The following is a 19,022-nucleotide window of genomic DNA, read 5'->3' on the forward strand; positions in this document are numbered from 1 at the left end:
GGAAATGGGACCAAGGTACTCACATCATAACTACTACAGTAGGCTTCAGGGTTATAATGCTTGGAGTAACCCTCTCAAACAAACATGTCCAACATGCAGCCCACGGCCAGACTGGCCTTCTGGGATACCATGAAATTTCCTGGGAGGCCGCCTGCCCTGGGGCTGCTTTGTGCTGTGACCCTCCCTTGGGCCGCAGCTGATCGCGTGCTCCATTGTATGAATCATATCCGTCAGCGCTACAGTGCGTACAGAGCAGGCCAGACACTCCCCTTACCTGCTGCTCAGTGCCAGAGGAGCATGTGGTCTGCTTATGCAGAAAAGATCACGCAGGGCTGGATTGAAAGACTGCTTAAGGTGGGGGTGGAAGGAGAGGAGTAGTATAGTGAATTACATTTGACATGTTTGCTCTAAAATATCAGGCAAGTGGATTGTAGACAAGTTACCTCTGCAAGCTTCGGGGGGGGAAAAAAAAAAACCCTCAATGCTGCTTATCACTGTCCCACCCTATGGTAAAACCATCCTTAACTCACCATCTTTACAAATCAGTTATTTGTATATTTTATTTCTCCCCTAAAGGAGACATTTTAAACATGCCTGGAACTGTTGCATTTTCAGGACTCTCCAAGCCAAACAAGGCCTGTTATGATCTGTCCTAGCATTAGAGGGAGGGAAGGAGAGCGAGAGAGAAGGAAAGAAAAAAAAAGAAAAAAAAAAGAAAAGAAAAACCCACACACCCAAGACACAAGCTATATTTAGCAACCCCACTAAGGAACAAGTCAGAGTCTGAGAAAATAAACTTTATTTTTTTTTTTGTAGTGCTCATAACAACCCCACAACTAAAGGGGGTAAATATATTGTAAATAAACACCCATAAAAATATAATTTTACACTTCTGCAGCAAAGGAAATATGGGAGTATTGTCTGAGACACCAGAACAGTTTAAACATGAGTGCTTGAAACCAATGGGCACCTCTTTACCATAAAAGAATAAAATTATATACATAACAAGACAAACATAAAAAGGCACACACACAACATGGAATACATTTTGTTGTAAGAATTTTACCCATAGGAGACAAAGTAATACCGTAAACACTGATTTTGAGTTTAAAAAAAAAAAAATTATGGTAGATAAGAGGTTAAGTATGGAAGCTGGGCTTCTGGGAATGAGCTGAACAGGCAGCTCAAAGAACTGAAGTCACCAATTGTCAGGCACTCCCAACCTGGAGAGAGCTGCCTAAATTTGGTCAGAGGAGGGGAGAAAATAAATTGGCAGCCATTCAAGTTATACTTCCTCCGCAGTCATTACCCTAGCTGGTAGTGTTAAAAAACACAAGTAGAGACACCACATACACTAAAATCATGCATTGCCCAGATTTGAAGGTTTGGAATACCCATTCGGTTTTATATGTAGTCCGCATAGTCTGTCTAGAACTTGCAAACACATTTTAACATTTGGGAATGAAAGAAAATTTAAAAGCAGAGAGTGGTTATGACAGTTTAGAGGAAAGGGGGGGGAGCAAATTTGTTTAATGTAAGTGGTCAGATTTATAAAGCCAGAGGGCTCAACACTCCAAAAAGGCTTTCAGGAATAAGGATTATGTCAAATCTAGAGTTGCTTTGTGAGTTTAAAAAATAAAAACACCACACTTCACTAACTTGTGCAAGAGTGGATTAAAGATTGTTAATCATTTGGCTGGCAGATCCTAGTTTATATCCACTTCCTTGCTAACATTTTGAGCACTCATTTTACAAAATTAGACTTTTAGACCAGGTGCAGCACTCTGCTTGCTGCCTATAGTGATTTGATATGGTTTACCAATACGAACTAAAATGAAAGTATGGTACTGCGATAGAGAATATATATTTTTTATTTATAGGTTTATTTTCATTCTCTCTCAATTAGAGGAGAAGTGACAGGGCAGTGGCCCGAGCTTGAAACTCATGTAATAGAGATACGAAGCACCAAAACAATCTTAAAGGTTTACTGCAACCATAACCACTACAGCCTGCTGTATTAGTTATGATGTAATGAGAATCATCATTGTGATTCTGTTGCCAAGTAGGAAGCAAGTCATTTTGCTTCCTATGTGGTTCCTGCTGAATGGACAGCATCTTGCTTCCGCAGATCTTAACTACAGGTGTTTTTAAACAATCTAGCCCACCACTCAAAAAAAAATAAATTGAGAATTCAATGAATTTAAAATGTAAGACCATAGTAGCTGAACTGGAAGTATGGCTGACAGGTTTCCAGTTCTGCTCTTTTGATCCTAAAACTTGAAATGCACTCAGAACTCAATTTAAAGTAACACTATAGGGTCAGGAACACAACCATGTAATCCTGACCCTATAGTGCAAAACCCACCATTTAAGTGCCCCCCTTTAAAAAATTATAAAAAAAAAACAAAAAAAAAACACAACCTTATTTCCAGCAATGCACAGGTCTGCTGTCGCTGGCTCCGCCCCCTTTGGTGACCTCAAAGTTGCAGATTTTTAGCCAATGCAATCGGCATGGGGCAGGGCCAAACTCTGTTTTGGCCAATCAGCACCTCCACATAGAGAAGGAAAATTCAGCACCCCCATGCACCACTGAGCCAGGAAGCACCTCCAGTACCGGAGGAGTGGTTACTTGGAGGTGTCCCTAAGTGTTTGCATGAAAATGCTTGCATATAATGATTATACTCACCAGAACAACTACAACTTAATGTAGTTATTCTGGTAAGTATAGTGTCACTTTAAGTAATAACACTAGCATTCGATTGGTAAGCATGTCAACAAATGGGCAGTTTCTTTTCTGCATTTCCCTCCCCCCCTCCCCCAAAAAAATAAAATAAATTCTCTTCATACCTTTTACTTTGTGAAGAGAAACCCAGAAATAGAGATTTACTAGTCAATTCTGAAATTCGAGGATATGATTACTATGGCACATTCACAAAAGTGCAGGGTTTAATTCAGGCATTTAGAAAAGATACAAATATTTAAAATGGTAAAATATAGGGATTTGAAGGTGTTATTTTCCCCCCCTCACTTTAGTGACTTCCTAGACAGTAGCAAAATTTAGCTTGACAGAAAGGTACAGCTAGAACATGTCACATTGGGATAAAAGCAAGATACAACTTTGACCCAATCGCCATCTTTTTATAAAATCACTTCCAGCAAGAGGAAATTTAGGACACCACAAAGAAACTATTGTATAAGCCAATTTAGACTGTGCAGGGTTTCGCGATACATAACATTTCCTAGAAAGCTGAGGAGCTGTGAAACCGCTACAAATATCTAGCACTACTGATTCTACAGGTAGGAATTTAGAGTCAAAATTCAGTATAGGAGCAGATCTTGAGATTTATATAGATTGAGTATATTCAGAAGAATATTTAATAATGCATGAAACAAGTTTGTGTTTTTTTCCTTCTCACTGACATGCATTTAAACAAGCACAAGACAGAGCATTGACTTGTAAACCTGGTTTGCTGCATTACATCTAGATTCCTCAGAGTCAGTGTCTTGAGTGTTATTGAATGCCGTTTAATGTGTGGGCCTTCCCAGGGAGAGGCTTATTTTGTTAAAGGACCCCAACTCCACAACACTTGCTGAAATGCTTTATCTGCAATTCGCATCCGATGGAGAAATCAGCAGTTTCATAATTCTGAATCACCTCCATGGAGGTTTGCTTCCTCCTTAACTTAGCACTTTAAGCACACCTGCCTTCTCCATGGACCTCAGACCAGATGCACCTGCACACAGATTCAGAGGCTGGTCAATGAAAAGCCTACAATTGGTTATTTACCTGTAAATAGACAAATGGGAGGGCTTGCAAGCTGTTCTAAAATATGCCCTCCAATGACTACATGCATAAACTATGCGCATGTGTTCTTTAGATCTATCTACTAAAGAAATGTTTATTTTCAGCATGAAATGGTACTCTAATGATAGTTGGACATTAAATCACTCTTGCTACTAGCCAACAGGGACTGATCAGAACAGTTAACATTGCAGTGTAAAAGTGACCACAAATGTGCCAAACTGGAGATTTGTGCCTACTTTCCAATTGCTGCAATACAGGCTATTTATGCAATATAACAGTCACAATGCTGGCACGTAGCAGTGTTGCAGCGCTATTTTATTTCATGCTCTGTATAGTATCAACAGCTATTTGCTTGTAGATGCAAGTGGTCTGTTTGTTCTAGCCTTTTGCAGCTGAGTTAACATTAAGTTTGATTCTGCGGATGTGTGAGATGTAGGAAGCATCACCACCACTACTAAGCCACTCAGTGACTTTACCTTGACATCCTGAAGGGTAGTTCTAGGATAAGTTTCCACACAAGACAAGTGCAATTTTTAGTTTTGGGCATGAAGTTATGGTGTCGGGTGTCATCAAGGGCTAAAGTTTGTTAAACTTCTGTAGGTAGAAACTGCATTTGAAGAACTTTACTAACGGCACTAATTTTAGCAAGTCTTAAATGAATGCTTTGCATCAGTTGGTCATGTCATTGTTACACACAGTAGTGGACCAATAATTCAGTATTTGCTGGCTATCTTCAGAAAAAAGTTTGCTGGCATTGATGTACTGCTGCTCTTATCCCACTAAAAAAAAGGAGGCGTTTTTAATTCATGATCATTCAACTCTTCTAAACTCCATACACGATTTTAGCACATGCCTTTGCATTAGGACAACAGCAACACTTCCACACCGTTTGGTCACTACAAAGAATGTATATGTACATTTTAAAATTTGAAGAGACATGAAAGAACTGTGTTATAAGTCACTCTGCACATTAAAAAGCTTTGCCAGACAGACTGTCTTTTGAAAACTAGCCCAAAACATCAAAAGAACAATGCTGTATTGAAAAGGAGCTGCATCACAGATTGTTATGTCACACCAAGTCTGTAAAGCCACAGAAGTGTGGGTCAGAAAATATTCTGACCAAAAGCTGAACGGTTGAAGTGTTAAAGTTTGATAGCTCTGCTAGATGTGCCAAGTAAAGCTACAGTAAACAGAACACCATGTTCATATAGATCAGCAGTTAACTTGCAATCTAAGCTTACCAGTGACTCAGGCAGTCAACATCCAAATTGTTATAGGTTTTAAAACATTGTAACAAATCTATGAATGAAGAAAGTGATATTGAGTCCCTACAGAATCAGGCATGGATTAGATCTTAAACTGAGAGTTTAACCCCTTAAGGACAAATCTTCTGGATTAAAAGGGAATCATGACATGTCACGTGTCCTTAAGGGGTTAAGAAGTTGAGATCTGCCCTTTTAACAAACCAACTTAGAAGGAAAAACAAACAAAAAAAAATATACAGGAATTTATACTAAACCAAACTACAGGACTGGTTTTGGAAGCAAAACAGGGATTACCCTTGTGTTGCATAGATACAGGCACTTAGAGCTAGCTCTTTACTCTTTGGTCCAAAAAAAAAAAAAAAAGCGGAAAAATGAAGTAAAAAGCCTGTATCTAAGAAACATGCCCATATTTGATGTATTTCACCAGCAGAATAAAGAGAAGTTGTTCTATATTAAATGGCATGTTGAGAATATACATAAGAAATCATTGCATGATCTATGTAAAAAAATTCACAAGCTTGTACCAAAGTGCACATATCTTAATTAAAAAATTAAGCCAAATTCTTCCCAAGTTTTCAGTTAAAATGCAGTAGGGCAGGCAAAGGAAGGGTGTAATACTGTCCAGCTAGCTCAGTTACAACAGGGAAGCCATGTCTGATAGGAATGGCTGCATGGCATCACAGTTTGGACAGGTGTAAAATAATAGTTGTTGTAGTTGCCATCACTTATGAAGGGGGCTGGCTGGTAGTAGCAGGTGAAACTGGGAACTGCTGGGACAGACTGCTCAGATAAAGCTTGTACTGCCAAGGAGGCAATAAGGGCAAGTGTTTGTCTACGTTCATGTCCCATGAGACACACAGTGCTTTCATTCACTACATGGTGAAGGGTCATAAGGCAGTCATATCGTTTGTCCTCCATTCCTACAAAGTGGTCTTGTAGGTAACACCTCAGTTTTCGTAGCTGCTCCCTTATGTCTGGGAAGTCTATGAAGTAACGTGAGCACATATATCGCTGCATTGTTTTCATATCCACTTCAGACTTTGGCTTGAATCCCCGCACCAGTAAGTTGCAGTATTTGAGCAGCCCTCCACCTCTGATTTCCTCTGGATTGCGTGTTGCAATGATCTTGTTGCGTAGGTGGTCCATTGCTTCCTCAAAGTCTCCATACATGCTTTCACCAGTCACTGTGGGGTGAAAGCTCTGAGACATTGTTTTATCAGAGCACTGGTTGAACATTAGAAGGGAATCCAAAAGGATTTGAAAGGAGTCAACGCTGAACTCAAACTGGCGCCTGAGTGTATCGACAAATTTCAGCTCCATGTTTTTGCCATTATTATTAGATAAGGAAATAAGACTCCATCTGTCACTTTCAGTACATACCTTAACCAGTTTTTGTACATATGCTTCCTTCAGAGTCATAGGTGTGATTTTTTCCTTGTTAACACCAAGTGGCAGAAAGTCCAGAAGGCAATCCAGTACAGCATGCTTCACTACCTGGAAAGCATCAGGTTGTTTCAAGTCCACCATGAATATTAGATCAAGGTCCTTATAGCCTAATCCACTGTCTTGGTGAAGGACATGGCTGGCAGCAGAACCATTTAACCGCACATTGTGGACAGTAATACCTTTATGTTCTAACCGGCTCCGGACTACCTAGAAAAGGTGTGAAACAAAAATAGCAGTTAGATGTGTATACATGTTCATACTAAACTTTTTGCATCATGCAAGATATTTTATAACCAATATATTAAAAACCCACTTAACTCAATGAAATGGCAATTGTGCCCAGAGTCAACAAACCTTACCTTTAAGATTTTTTTGAATGGTTTAACATTTTAGTGGGAGTTCCCCAGGGGCTTTTTCTTGAACAGTGATTGGATGAGGGTTGGAGTGCTAATTGATTGCCCCTCTAAGCCTATGTATGCAATTCAAGCAAATTCTTTGCATTTAAGAGCAGCTGGGGAGGGGGAGCCAGACTGTGCAGAGGGAATCCAAGCCAGGCAGTGCTCCTTTAAATTTCACACCAACATTTGGAACACACCCTCTCTACCTACCCCCCCCCCCCCCAAAGATGTAAGAATAAACCTGCTTTTATACATCACCCACCATCCAGACATTAAGATCATTATGACCATTGTTGTCCTAACTATTGTAACTTGGTTCAGGTGTTTTCTGCTGCATTTATCAGTTTGCCAGTTCTACATAGCTGAATGAAGGTGGCAGAGTAGCTCTTGAAATGGTTGTGTGATTTTTTTTATTTATTTTTTTTAAATTTAAAATCATTGGTTGTGTCCTTGGGGAACTGCCCAAACTCTACTCATGGTAGACAAGGTACATTTTGCCATGTGATTATAAGAGGGCAGTCTATGCACCATTACTTCCTGTTGCAGAGGTGTAAGGCTTTATGGTTTTCTGGTCCCACTTGTACTTGAGGGCTTCTGCGTTAGCCATAAGCCATTTGTTTGAAATGTAGATGGCAGTGATTATGCCATCAAGCCAGCTCTGAACTTGCTACTGCAGACGTTTCACAATAGCAACGTACAGAGCAAGTATCAGTGTCAGATGCAGATACTGCTGGCTGTTCACTGGCTAATATTCAGCTGAGCACTCAAATGAATGCAACAGTAAATTGAACCAACATAAAACTCTTGATCTGGGCTAATGACGCTACCAGAGATGGAGTTTAAGTCTGTGTAGCTTTTCCTATGAAATGCTGCACATACAGAGTTTGAGGGTTACTCCAGGCACCATACCTACTTCAAATCACTGACAGGGTCTGGGTCCCTACAGCAACCCTCTTACACAAAACCAGATATCACATACAGCCTACTAGCTTGAACAGGTAGAGATATTGTGCTTAGAAAGCCCCTTGAAAGGATTAGAATGTTACAGAGCAGGCAGTTACCACCATAAATGAATTGAAAATGTAATAGAGAGCTTTGTTTTCTATTAAGCAGGCTGCCAACCTTTGTCTGAAAAGCCTAGATTATATGGAACAAATTGAATTTTGTATTACAAACCCAGACACAGGCTATGCACTGGACAGAGTTAAGGTACTGGCATATGTACAGGATCAAGATGACACAGGTGCAGCTGTATGTTTATTATGACTGGGTGGATGGAGAATCTCATCTGACTAGGAAGCTGTTCACTACCTCAGACAATATTTCCAGCCTGGGTGGATTTTCAACTCTGGATCCTCCCTTCTTAGTCATTTAAGCTGCACCAGAAAATGAATTCAGTAAACTTACACAGCTAGTTAGCTTAGATCCTAAAACTCATCCAATTTTATCAATTCCTGCAGGGGCAGTGTATTTGTGGAGTATGTACAAAAGCTGTGCAGAGCAGGTGTTTGAGGAGATCCAAAGAAACAAAAAGGTACACATAACCAAACAGATAACTGGATTTCAGTAGCGAGTCTCAAACCCTGCACATTCAGCAGATCTCCACGCTGTGACATGTTTCTCTGGGATCCAATCTCCCTCCTCCAGCGTCTGTCAGGCTGCCAAGCTTTGGCTTTGATCTAGCAGGTGTTTCTTCAATTTTAATCCATCATATTAGACACTCCCATGTTAAATATTATGCAACACCGCAAACTCAAAATATAGCCACCCCAACAACTGAAGAACCGTGCAATGCAATACCACAAACAAATGTAAACCCAGTCAAAATACACCATTAGGCAATAAACCAGGCACAATACCCTTCATATTACAGGTTCTGCCAATGAGAAACAAAGTGGTTTAATATTTTCATATTTACGGCTTGTTCCTTATGCTTGCCACACCCACTCGAAGGTGGGCACCAACTAGTGTGCTATCCCTAGGAATGCTGAAAAAGTGCATTGGGCATGACCGATTAACATCTGCTGTTGGAAGATCTCTTCACCTCGCAATATACTGAAAGGGGAGGTGAAGACAGGGAGTGTGATCAGATTGATTCACACAGAGCAGGCAACAGTGTCTAGTTTCTCTCCTGCTGCAAGATGATGCCCTAATTCGGTCATTAGCGTACTGGTCTGAAAGACATGGGAAGGCGGAAGAAACTGACATGCTCAACAATGCAATCTGACCAACTTTATAAAATGTTTTACAGTTTCACTTTTTTTTGCTCTATTTTTGTTTTGTATATTGTTAAAGGGACACTAGTCACCCAGACCACTTTGTCTCATTGAAGTGGTCCGTCTCATTACTTAGTCCTGTAATGTATATTATTGCAGTTTGAGAAACTGCATAATTACATTGCTGGACTAAGACTGCCGCTAGTGGCAGTCAGACAGACCTTTGGTCACCTAACTGATGCAGATGTCCTCATGCTCTAGAACCCCTCTAAGTTTTTGCTTTCTGGTTTAAACATTTTACAAAAATAAAATAAAAAATCCCCACAAACTTGTCAGTGTTACAGGTCCTTTAATAATCAGCTGACAACCTAAAACCAAAATCCTTTGGCAATTTAGTTATTTCAATATCATATTAGCACTTATGTGCCAGCTTTGTTTCAAGAGCAGGTAGGTAAAGCAACAAGGAGTTACTAGGTGCCATTTGAAAAAAAAAAAAAAAAAAAAAAAAACCAATCTGGACTGAGTAACTGCTAAAACAAATCTTTGAACCATTGAAGGGAAACTCACTTTCCTGATCCTCTGCAATCTCATAAAAGAGTCTTACAGTTATGTAACACCCACCTCTGCTCTTCATTGATTTGCATTGCTTGATATCAATATGTTGGCTTTGTTGCCAGTGTCTGAACGGAGTGACCACTCCATTCCTATTCTAAGCTAGCACTAGCAGTGTCGGCAAGGGAGATACCATAGCAACCACACTGCAGATGTGGCAGCTATGGAGGGAGCGCAGAGACTTTATACACTCCTTATCTCAATTCCTTGGCATTGAGTGTCTGCAGATTAGTGTAAAGATATTTAGAGGTTTTTCCTCAAAAATCTATACATTTGTTAGAGAAACTGTAAGCACATGTTGAATTTCAAGCTCTTTTACTGAGAGATCATTAATTTTGGCAAACTTTCTATGCTGAAAACTGAGAAATAGAGCTGAAAGGTTGTCCGCTATTATGTATGGCAAAAGGGATAATGTAGACATCTAGTTACTAGTGTCCGATTAGTGCTTTGTCAAGTTTTGCAGTTTACACAACTTTTTATCTGCCATCATGATTTTGTAACACTGTGATAGCAGTTGGACTAGCATAGTCCAGAAACATGCTTTTTTTCTATAAGCCACCATTTTATTTTTGTGACAGGTGTAGTCTTAACAGGACTTCAAAAACCAAACAAAAAAAACTGCCCTTTATTCAAGCTCCATGTGGAAGTGAAGGCACGTAATTTGTCACATTGGCATAGTTTTAACATTTGTTCAAGTTCTTACGTGTAAATACCCCGAGGCATGCATCCCATGGCACGGTGTTGGATTTGAAAATTGCAATGCATGTTGTTACAGCTGACAAAGCACTAATACAACTAGGCCACAGCTCTTACGTAAGGTATTAAGAGTCCATGCTAAATACCTCAGTACAGATCGCCTGGGAGGAGCAGTTTTGGGAGGAGAGATACATTGAAGATTTCCAAGAGATGCATTTGAGTGAATAGCCTAAATTCCTTACAGAATATACACTGTATGCAAGCAGATTAGTGTAAAAAAAATAATAAAAAAATGTATATGACTAATTTTGTTAGCTGCCAGATTCCATTGTGAGGGAAGAAAAAACAGATAGCTGCCAGACGGGAAAAAAAAAAGGTAATGGCACCAAGATAAAAATCGTATCCCCAAGTTAGGTCCCTATGTTGTCAGTGGGGCCCCAACAGACGGCACAGAAACAAACAGTGAAGTCCCAGGGAGCTGCCCTCCGCTCCTGTAGCAATAATGCTTTCCCTGCGTACCTATGCAATATTGGTAACCAATAGTTTATAATTTATTGTAGAGCAATTCTGTTAGAGTGGGTCACTGAAGTAGTCTTAAAATTAAGGAATGGGATACCAAGCTAATGTCATACACTGTTTGTGTACATGTCAAAAACTAAATATGGGCTCCAAGCATCATAACCACTACAGTACACCATTATGGTGCCAGAAGTGTTCTGGCGACCCCACTATAAAGAGTGAAATTGTTTTAGGACAATTTGATTTCTTACCTAAAGTCCACTGCTCTGCCTCCACTAGTGCTCAGCAAGAGCCAGAAGTGTTTTTTATGGAGCCAAGCTCTTTGGCAGAGAGTGGTCAGTTTACAGGCTCAGCCAATGAACTGGCCCCATAGTACAGCGTTTGGCTCAAAGAGCTTCTGGCTCTCACTGAGCTAAAGGAAACTAGGAGCAGTGTCTGGTGGAATAAAATAGTTTGACAACTTAAAATGGGGGTGCCAGGGCACTTCTGACACCAGATCCACCAAGTGCTCTGTAAGAACCAGCACTGTATATGTGTAGATCTTGTTACGTTGTTAGCTGGCAAGGATGTGTGCTCTAGGTTGATATCCCCTTTAGTCCATGCACTAAATCACTGGGAAGACCCTACTGTGCCAGTTTCACGAGCAATGCTGTAAAGCAAATTTGCTTATGTTTTGTGGTGTTAAGGATTAGTTTTCAGATTAACAGTTAAACTGAACTAATTTGAGTTTAGTGCAGTAACCAAGTGTTACACCATCTATACTACGAGAAACATGTTGAGACAATTCCTATGTTTCTTATAGAAGCAGACCAGGGAGGGGTGCCAGATATTTTAGCTCTACCTGCACTTGGATGTATTTTAAACCTTCTCCAATCAATACAAAGTTTTAAACAGCTAGTTTTGTTTAAGCATGTCTGCAACTAGTTACCATGTTTTTGTCTATCACATGGGAAGTCTACTATGACACACACACACACTATTTTGGATTACACTTTAAAAACAAAAAAACATTTTTTAACCACACATGAACTTCCCTATGTATTATTTCATAGAAATATACACAAGCAGTGTTTACTATGCCACGCAAATGCTTCACTGTTTATGTCAAACCACTTCTCCATCGATGTGGCTGACCCCACCTCTATTGCTCAGATCAATCTTTATGATCTTAAAAGGACCACTATAGTGCCATGAGGGTGCCCCCACCCTCAGGGTCCCATTCCCGTGGCGCTGAGGGGGCAGGAAGGGGTTAATCCCTTACCTCTTCTCCAGCGCTGGGACTCTCCTCCCATCATCGGCTGAATGCACATGCACAGCAAAAGCCGCGCGCATTCAGCAAGTCTGATAGGAAAGCATTATCAATGCTTTCCTATGGAAGCTGGCGTCATCTCACTGAAAATTACAGTGAGAAGCGCGGAAGCGCTTCTAGCGGCTGTCAATGAGAGCCACTAGAGGCTGTATTAACCCATAGGTAAACAACAGTTTCTCTGAAACTGCTAGGTTTACTGCAAAAAGGGTTAAACCTAGCTGGACCTGGCCCCAAGACCACTTCATTAAGCTGAAGTGGTCTGGGTGCCTAGAGTGGTCCTTTAACCTACCAATGTTTTCCTATGGTAAAGCATTGGATTGGCTACTTTGCACATGCAGCAAAATGCCAAGCTCATCAGCATCTACACAGATACATTGAATCAATGCATTTCTATGCAGTGTTTAGAGTCTACATGTGTGGAGACTATGGATTGGCCGCTGATACTGGAAAGCTGAGAAGTTTCAGGCCGCTAGCCGATAACTTACCACTATTCTGTACATTTATAAACTATTTCTACACAAACCTACTGTTGAATAATCATGTTCAGTTATTTTTTGCAATTTTATCAAGGTAAATGCACAAATTATACATGCCAGGCCGAATGATATAGATATCTCAATGAGAGTATTTGATAAGTGAATGCAGTGTGTATATAATTAATGCAGAGTGTGTGTAATGTGCATATAGTAAATGCAGTGAGTGTTTGTGTAGGTATGTAAGGAGTAAAAAAAATTTTTTTTAAATAAATTAACATTTTGTCTTAGTACCCCCTCCCTGCTTTTTACCTGGCCAGGGAGGGGAGATATGGCATTCCCTGGTAGTCCAGTGGCATGGACTGTGCAGAGAGGGCCCAGCAACACTTACTTCCCTTCCCAGCAGCTCCCCTGTCCAACTCTTGCAGCCTGTGTGCCACGGAGAATTGCTGTGGTAACCCGTGAGCTTTAGACAGGATTGTCATGCCCTGATCTGCATTATCGGTATCTTTATAGGCAAACACTGATATTGCTGAAAATTCTGAATAGTCAGCCAGACCGATCCCTAATGTAGGCGCTGAATGTAGGTGAGGCACACAATGCAGCATTTAAATAGTAGGCATCTCAAGTGGCAGTCTCCATGACTGCACCTAGAGGAGTTACTAAGCAGCAATGTAAACACTGAAAAAAACTGCAAGGACAAGCTGTAGTTTCCTTTTAAGTGCAATGACACAGGACAGTTGAGTGATGTGATCAGGTTTTACAGCATATTAAACTTTATATAGAAAAGGGCGTTAGACTGCAGTAACAGTACAGTATGAAAATTGATTTGATTTCATAAACCTGTAATTAAAGTGTCTTTATGATCATAATCATTACAGCCCTTAGTAGTTATGGTGTCAGACTTCTACCCTGTTACAGATCTGCAAAAACTTTTAATACTTGATCAGACCAACTAATGATGTTGCTAGAAGTGGAAGTGGTAGTAGTCCTTAACTCCGCATGTACACACTTTCATAGCAAGATGCGCCACATACAGACACCAGGCTCCAATATCAATTCAAAACACTGAAGTGGTCATGGTGTTTGGAGTCACCCTTTAAAAATTGTTCTTATTTTTTTACCTACAGATTTGCGGATTGTAGGATAATTTTAAGTCTCAATTATATTATATATCTGAATGTCATTCAGCAAGATAGAAACACTGCCTAAACCATAAAGAGTGGTTAGAGTGGTTAATCACTTCTAGCTATTCAGACCATTCAATAGGAAAAGTCAACTTGTCAAAAATACAAATATAGATTGGATTTTAACTGTAATTAAAGTTTACATTTGGTATTGTGAAATAGGATTTGAGTGTCAAATGATTGGTGCACTGTCATCACGGTCTAAAAAGAAACATTTTTAGAAGTTGGTGCCAGTACACGATATCAGCTACTGCTACCACATATGCCAGCCTAAAGCAATTTCAAAGATGTCAAAGTTAGGAGAAGCAGGATGTGACCATAGTTACCCATGCACTATATGTCATACTCAGAATACAAAAAAATTATAATTTTTTTTATGGTTTAGAAAAATTTAATCCAACAAACCAAGGATGATTGTTAAATACATAATGCTAAATAGCAATATATTATGGGATATTACACATGCTAGGACAGTAAGATGGGTCATGCTACAAGTCTGGCTGCTTACACACCCTGTGCTTTAACAACTAGGGACATGTAGTAAGCTAGGCTATTTTAAGTTTTACAACCTAAGTCACAGCACATGTTATTCAGTAACACAAGACTGACGAGGCTGTTCATACAGACTGCCTAAAGAGGAAAACCTCTTTTGACTAATTGTTAATGGAAGGCTTTGAGAATGTAATGCATTCTAAACTCAACAAATATCAACCCAAGCCCAACATTAGATTTTGGCAGGACTAGAGTTCAATTTGCTCATTCCCACTCTTTAAATACACTATAGTAACAGTAATCCCTACAGTTTAATGCAGTGGTTATAGGGCATGTAGTTTGTCCCTAAGGCTGAGAAAATGCAGCATTTACATGGCTCCATAACACCACAATTAGTCACTTGAACAACCACGCAGGTCATTTCTTAGGTTTGGTCCTGCAAAGGTTGCAAGTGTGATTCTCACTCTGCAGTGAGACACTGAATACATCCCATAGCGTCTCCTCAGAGTTGCATCTCTGTCACAGCGGCGATTTGCTGTGCACATACAATAGCTTCTTATTTAGAAATTAATTTATTGGCTAGGAAAATCAAGAGGTGGTGCCGTGACCCTTTAGATTTAGCCCTATCTAAAAAGAAAATAAATTAAAAATTGCCATTTAGTACATGGAAAGGTTTTGATAGAGACTGCCTTTGCAACGTGAGCTGAAGATTGCAGAAACATCTGGCTTGCTCCTAGTGATATGAAGCAAATCATATCCATGAGGGCAATATAGTTCCAGATATTGTAGGACAGATTTGACCACTAGAGCACAGTAGTGATTATGGTACTTTGCAAGTTTCTTTTAAAAGGGATACTCTAGGCACCGATACAGTATGTATGCCATTTTAGTTTATGAAAATTAAATATTTTTCATAGGCTGTGATAAACATGCACAATGAAGCTGGTTTAGCATAGATTAAAGGATACAAACCAACAACATGCATGTACATGGAACAAATTGTGTAAAACCTTTTACTGGAGAGAAAAAAAAAATTAACACTGACCAGGTTATTCACTAAAGTGGAAATTAAAAATTGAATTTCAAATTCAAGGTTAAAGTGACACTATAGGCACACAGAGCACCTAAGCGTATTGAAGTGGTCTGGATAGGGTCCCTTTTGCACTTAGTGCTACAGTGTAAAACATTGCAGCACCAAGTCTGCCTCCAGTGGCTGACTACCAGACAGTCACTAGATGTGCTTCCTGGGTGTTAACGGACTTTTGGTCCAGTAACTGATGCAGGGCGTCCTCCCACTCTGCATGAGTACATCCAGCGTCAGCCATTTCCCCATAGGAAAGCATTGATTCAAGGCTTTCCTATGGGGAGGCCTAATGCACACATCTTGTCAAATGATGGACAGGGTGGAGCCTCACAGCATCAATGATATCAGTATTGCCATCAGGTAAGTAAATGGGGAAGAGGCAGAGGGGGCTATTGTCAGGAATACAGCTTTGTATTCCTAGCACGTAGTGTCCCTTAAGATTACCACTAAAAATCACACAGGCTATGTCATCACTATGAAGGGGCCTGGGTGCAGTGGTCTGTGTATATGCATCAGATCAGACTAGTTTGCCAGTATTTCCCCTCCCAACCGCCCAAGAAAAGTCAGTTTTTACATTGCTGCCTAGTAACACCTCTAGTGGCTGTCACTCAGATGGCCACTAAAGTGTCCCCCATCAGTGCTGCACAATGTGCAGCACCTACATTCAGTGTCTCCACCCTGCATGCAGGCGCTGAATGTTCCCCTATCGAGATGCTATTAATTGACAGATTGGCAAGGGATAATCTCAGCTACTATGGCAGGCAACGGCGAGACTGACAGCCATGGAAGAAGAGAAAAAAAAAAAAAAGTGTGAACAAACATAATTCCCATGCGATCGGAGGGGACTGGTGACCTAAACACACACTTTCACTGGATTGACACAAAGTATTAAATTGATACACTCCGATACATACAGCTAGTCAGCATGGAGCAGTCTTTACCTGGTGTCCTGCCAGGTTAGGTTGCCATTCCCCTGCGTGGCCTCTGCACCGGGAGGAAGTAATTACAGCTCCCTTCACTTCCTCCCAGCACACAGAAGGAAAGAACAAAATATTTTGTCACCATTGCGACCTGGCATTTATCTAGCCATGCCTAAAGCACTTTAGTTTGCTAAAAAGCTGTGTGTGAAAATTCAATAGAAATTAACACTTTTCTAAATTAATCTGGTCATACCCCCGTGGCTTTCAAGTAGACAACAAGTCCTGTTACTTCCTGGTTTGGTTCACTTGGTGGAGCTAAACGCAATAGCTCAAAATCTACTTTGCAAAGACTTCTCATTGAGCTGCATTGGGAAGGGAGACTGAACAGCCACAGAAAGTTTGGACTGAGTTTGAAGGGGAAGGCTTGCAAGCACTGCAGAAATGAGAACGGCAGGTTTTGCAAGCTGTTTCTAGATATACCCACACTGATAAAATGCATGTTTTCTTTGGGGGAATATCTACTAAACAGTGATTTTGTATTTAAGCAGTCCTTTTAATGAAGGATACAAGCTTGCAGTATGTCAGCCCAATATCTATAAAAGGGTTTCAAATCAGGCACCCATTTGTCTGCCAAAACGGTCATCTCTCTGCAAATCCATTTTGTTATGCCTAGACCACCAATATGACACCCCCATCGTAAACCTCCCACGGATTTGAGTTTTTAAGAAAAGTTGCGAGATGCTGCAACTAACAGCAGAAGAGGAATGTACATCTAGAAACAGTTAAACAGGTCCATACGGTTGCTTGCAGGGTTCAGGGTCAAGAGCCAAGTGCTGTGGATACTCAGGACCTGGCCCCCGGCCAAACTTAGAGATATCTGCTCAGCACATTTTTTTTTTTATTCCTCTGCAAGCCACGAGCTAAAGAGCAAGTGCGCACTGTAAAATTGAAACAGGAGGGGGCGGCCAAATACCAGAGCTGTGACATTCAGAATACCGTGCCTTAAAGGAAGACTGACAGCTTATACAGAACATTCTAGCATTCACACAACATGTAACGGGAGTTGCATTATACATTTATAGAAAATAGTTTATTTTTTTATAGTTGTGCTTGGTTACAAGAACAAAAGGAATTAAAATGGACCTTTACAACAGGGTTATGAATAAGTAGAGCTGTGAGCGATTTATGGGAATACGGGTAGATATCTACATAATTTGTAAGGCAGGTGTAAAACCCCATCCCCCCAAAAAGACAACTTTATAGGCCGTTATACGAATAACTAAGGTCAAAGCGAGCCAGGAGTATGTAGGGGGCAAAAAGCACGTGTCACAACCGAACCGGACAGAACGACCTTTAAACCACGTGCAGGCGGCATGGCAGCTTTTAGAATAGACCAAGTACCCCGGAACCCCCTCCCCTCCTCTCTGTCCGGTCATTTAATGACCCTTTTTATTTTCTAGTTAAGTCACTGGACTGACAGCAGGTTGTAGCACGCCCTATCCTGGGTGATGGCCTTCAGTCAGTGTAGAGCTGGCAGCGACCCCCCAAATCCCGATGTAATCCCACCCCACTGACTGACAAGGTGCGGTTACCCTAGGTGGGGCCATGGCTGTGTGAATGGGTCGGGGGGGGGGGGGGGGGGGAGTTAAAGTTCGCTGAGCCATAAGCCGGCTGTAGCACATTAAGCTGTCCACGATCAGGCCCGGGGACCTCCCACAGAGGAATGCCGGAGCGGTGAGTAACCCCATTAAGCTCCCTCTCCCAGGGCGGGTCACTAACCTGTATGAGGTGTCTGGGCCGGCAGGACAGGGTGGGGAAGTTGCCCCGGCCATGGATGGGCACGCTCTCGCACAGGATGGCATCCAGGCGGCGGACCTGCGGCCAGGAGAGGACGCTGAACCTCGGGGACGAGACGGGAGGAGCGGCGGTCGGTGTCTGCGGAGCGGACGAGGACATTACGGCTCCGGTAAAGGCGGCACACCGGGTCCTGACTCGGGAGTGGTGGGCGCCGGGGGGGTCCTCCTGCTCGGCTGGGCTCCGCGGTTATGACGTCACCACGGCCGGGTGTTCGGTGCACGAGGGGGTCTCCGCGAGGCGTCACGTGGGCAGAGCGGTTCGGACCCGGTATCCTAGCAACGAGATCTACGGTTTGAGGAGCGGAGCGGGAGTGATCACCGCAACAGGTCACCAGATAGAAGGCACTCCGGAGTCACGGATGGTGTATTAGGAAATAAAAAAAAAATCTTCGTTTATTTCAGTTAAAAGTATAAATCGTACGGCACTGCCCGGAGTTAAAAAGGTAGAAAAAGTAAAAATAAAATGAGTGCCGGCTGCTGTCAGAGTGCAGACAGGGTGTGATGCTGGTTCTTGTAACGGTAACACGCCTCGCTCTGACTCGATCCTTCAGACAGCGCGCACTGAGCCTGCCCCCTTAGCTCACTCTTATATATTAGCGTAAGCGGCCTCTGATTGGCTCGCTTCCGTCCTCCTCCTGAACGGTGCTTGTCATTGGTTTTAGCGGTGCGCGTCATTCAGGGTAGCAGCTCCCTACTATTGGCTAGCTGCCAGTAAGGACCCAATTTGATTGGCTGAATTGAAGT

At 41.5% G+C, this 19,022-nt stretch overlaps 1 protein-coding gene across 1 annotated transcript; it reads right to left on the reverse strand.

The window, feature by feature from the left end:
- Nucleotides 1-5,460: 5,460 nt before the first annotated feature.
- TENT5B (terminal nucleotidyltransferase 5B) lies at nt 5,461-18,821 on the reverse strand. Its single transcript, XM_063444441.1, has 2 exons — nt 18,202-18,821; nt 5,461-6,723 (listed from the first exon to the last, which is right to left on the reverse strand). Exons 1-2 carry the CDS (start codon nt 18,376-18,378, stop codon nt 5,701-5,703), a joined length of 1,200 nt encoding a protein of 399 aa, XP_063300511.1. The 5' UTR covers nt 18,379-18,821; the 3' UTR covers nt 5,461-5,700.
- Nucleotides 18,822-19,022: the final 201 nt, after the last annotated feature.

Source organism: Pelobates fuscus, chromosome 1 (assembly GCF_036172605.1).
Source record: "Pelobates fuscus isolate aPelFus1 chromosome 1, aPelFus1.pri, whole genome shotgun sequence".
In the NCBI taxonomy this organism is placed as follows: Eukaryota; Metazoa; Chordata; class Amphibia; order Anura; family Pelobatidae; genus Pelobates; species Pelobates fuscus.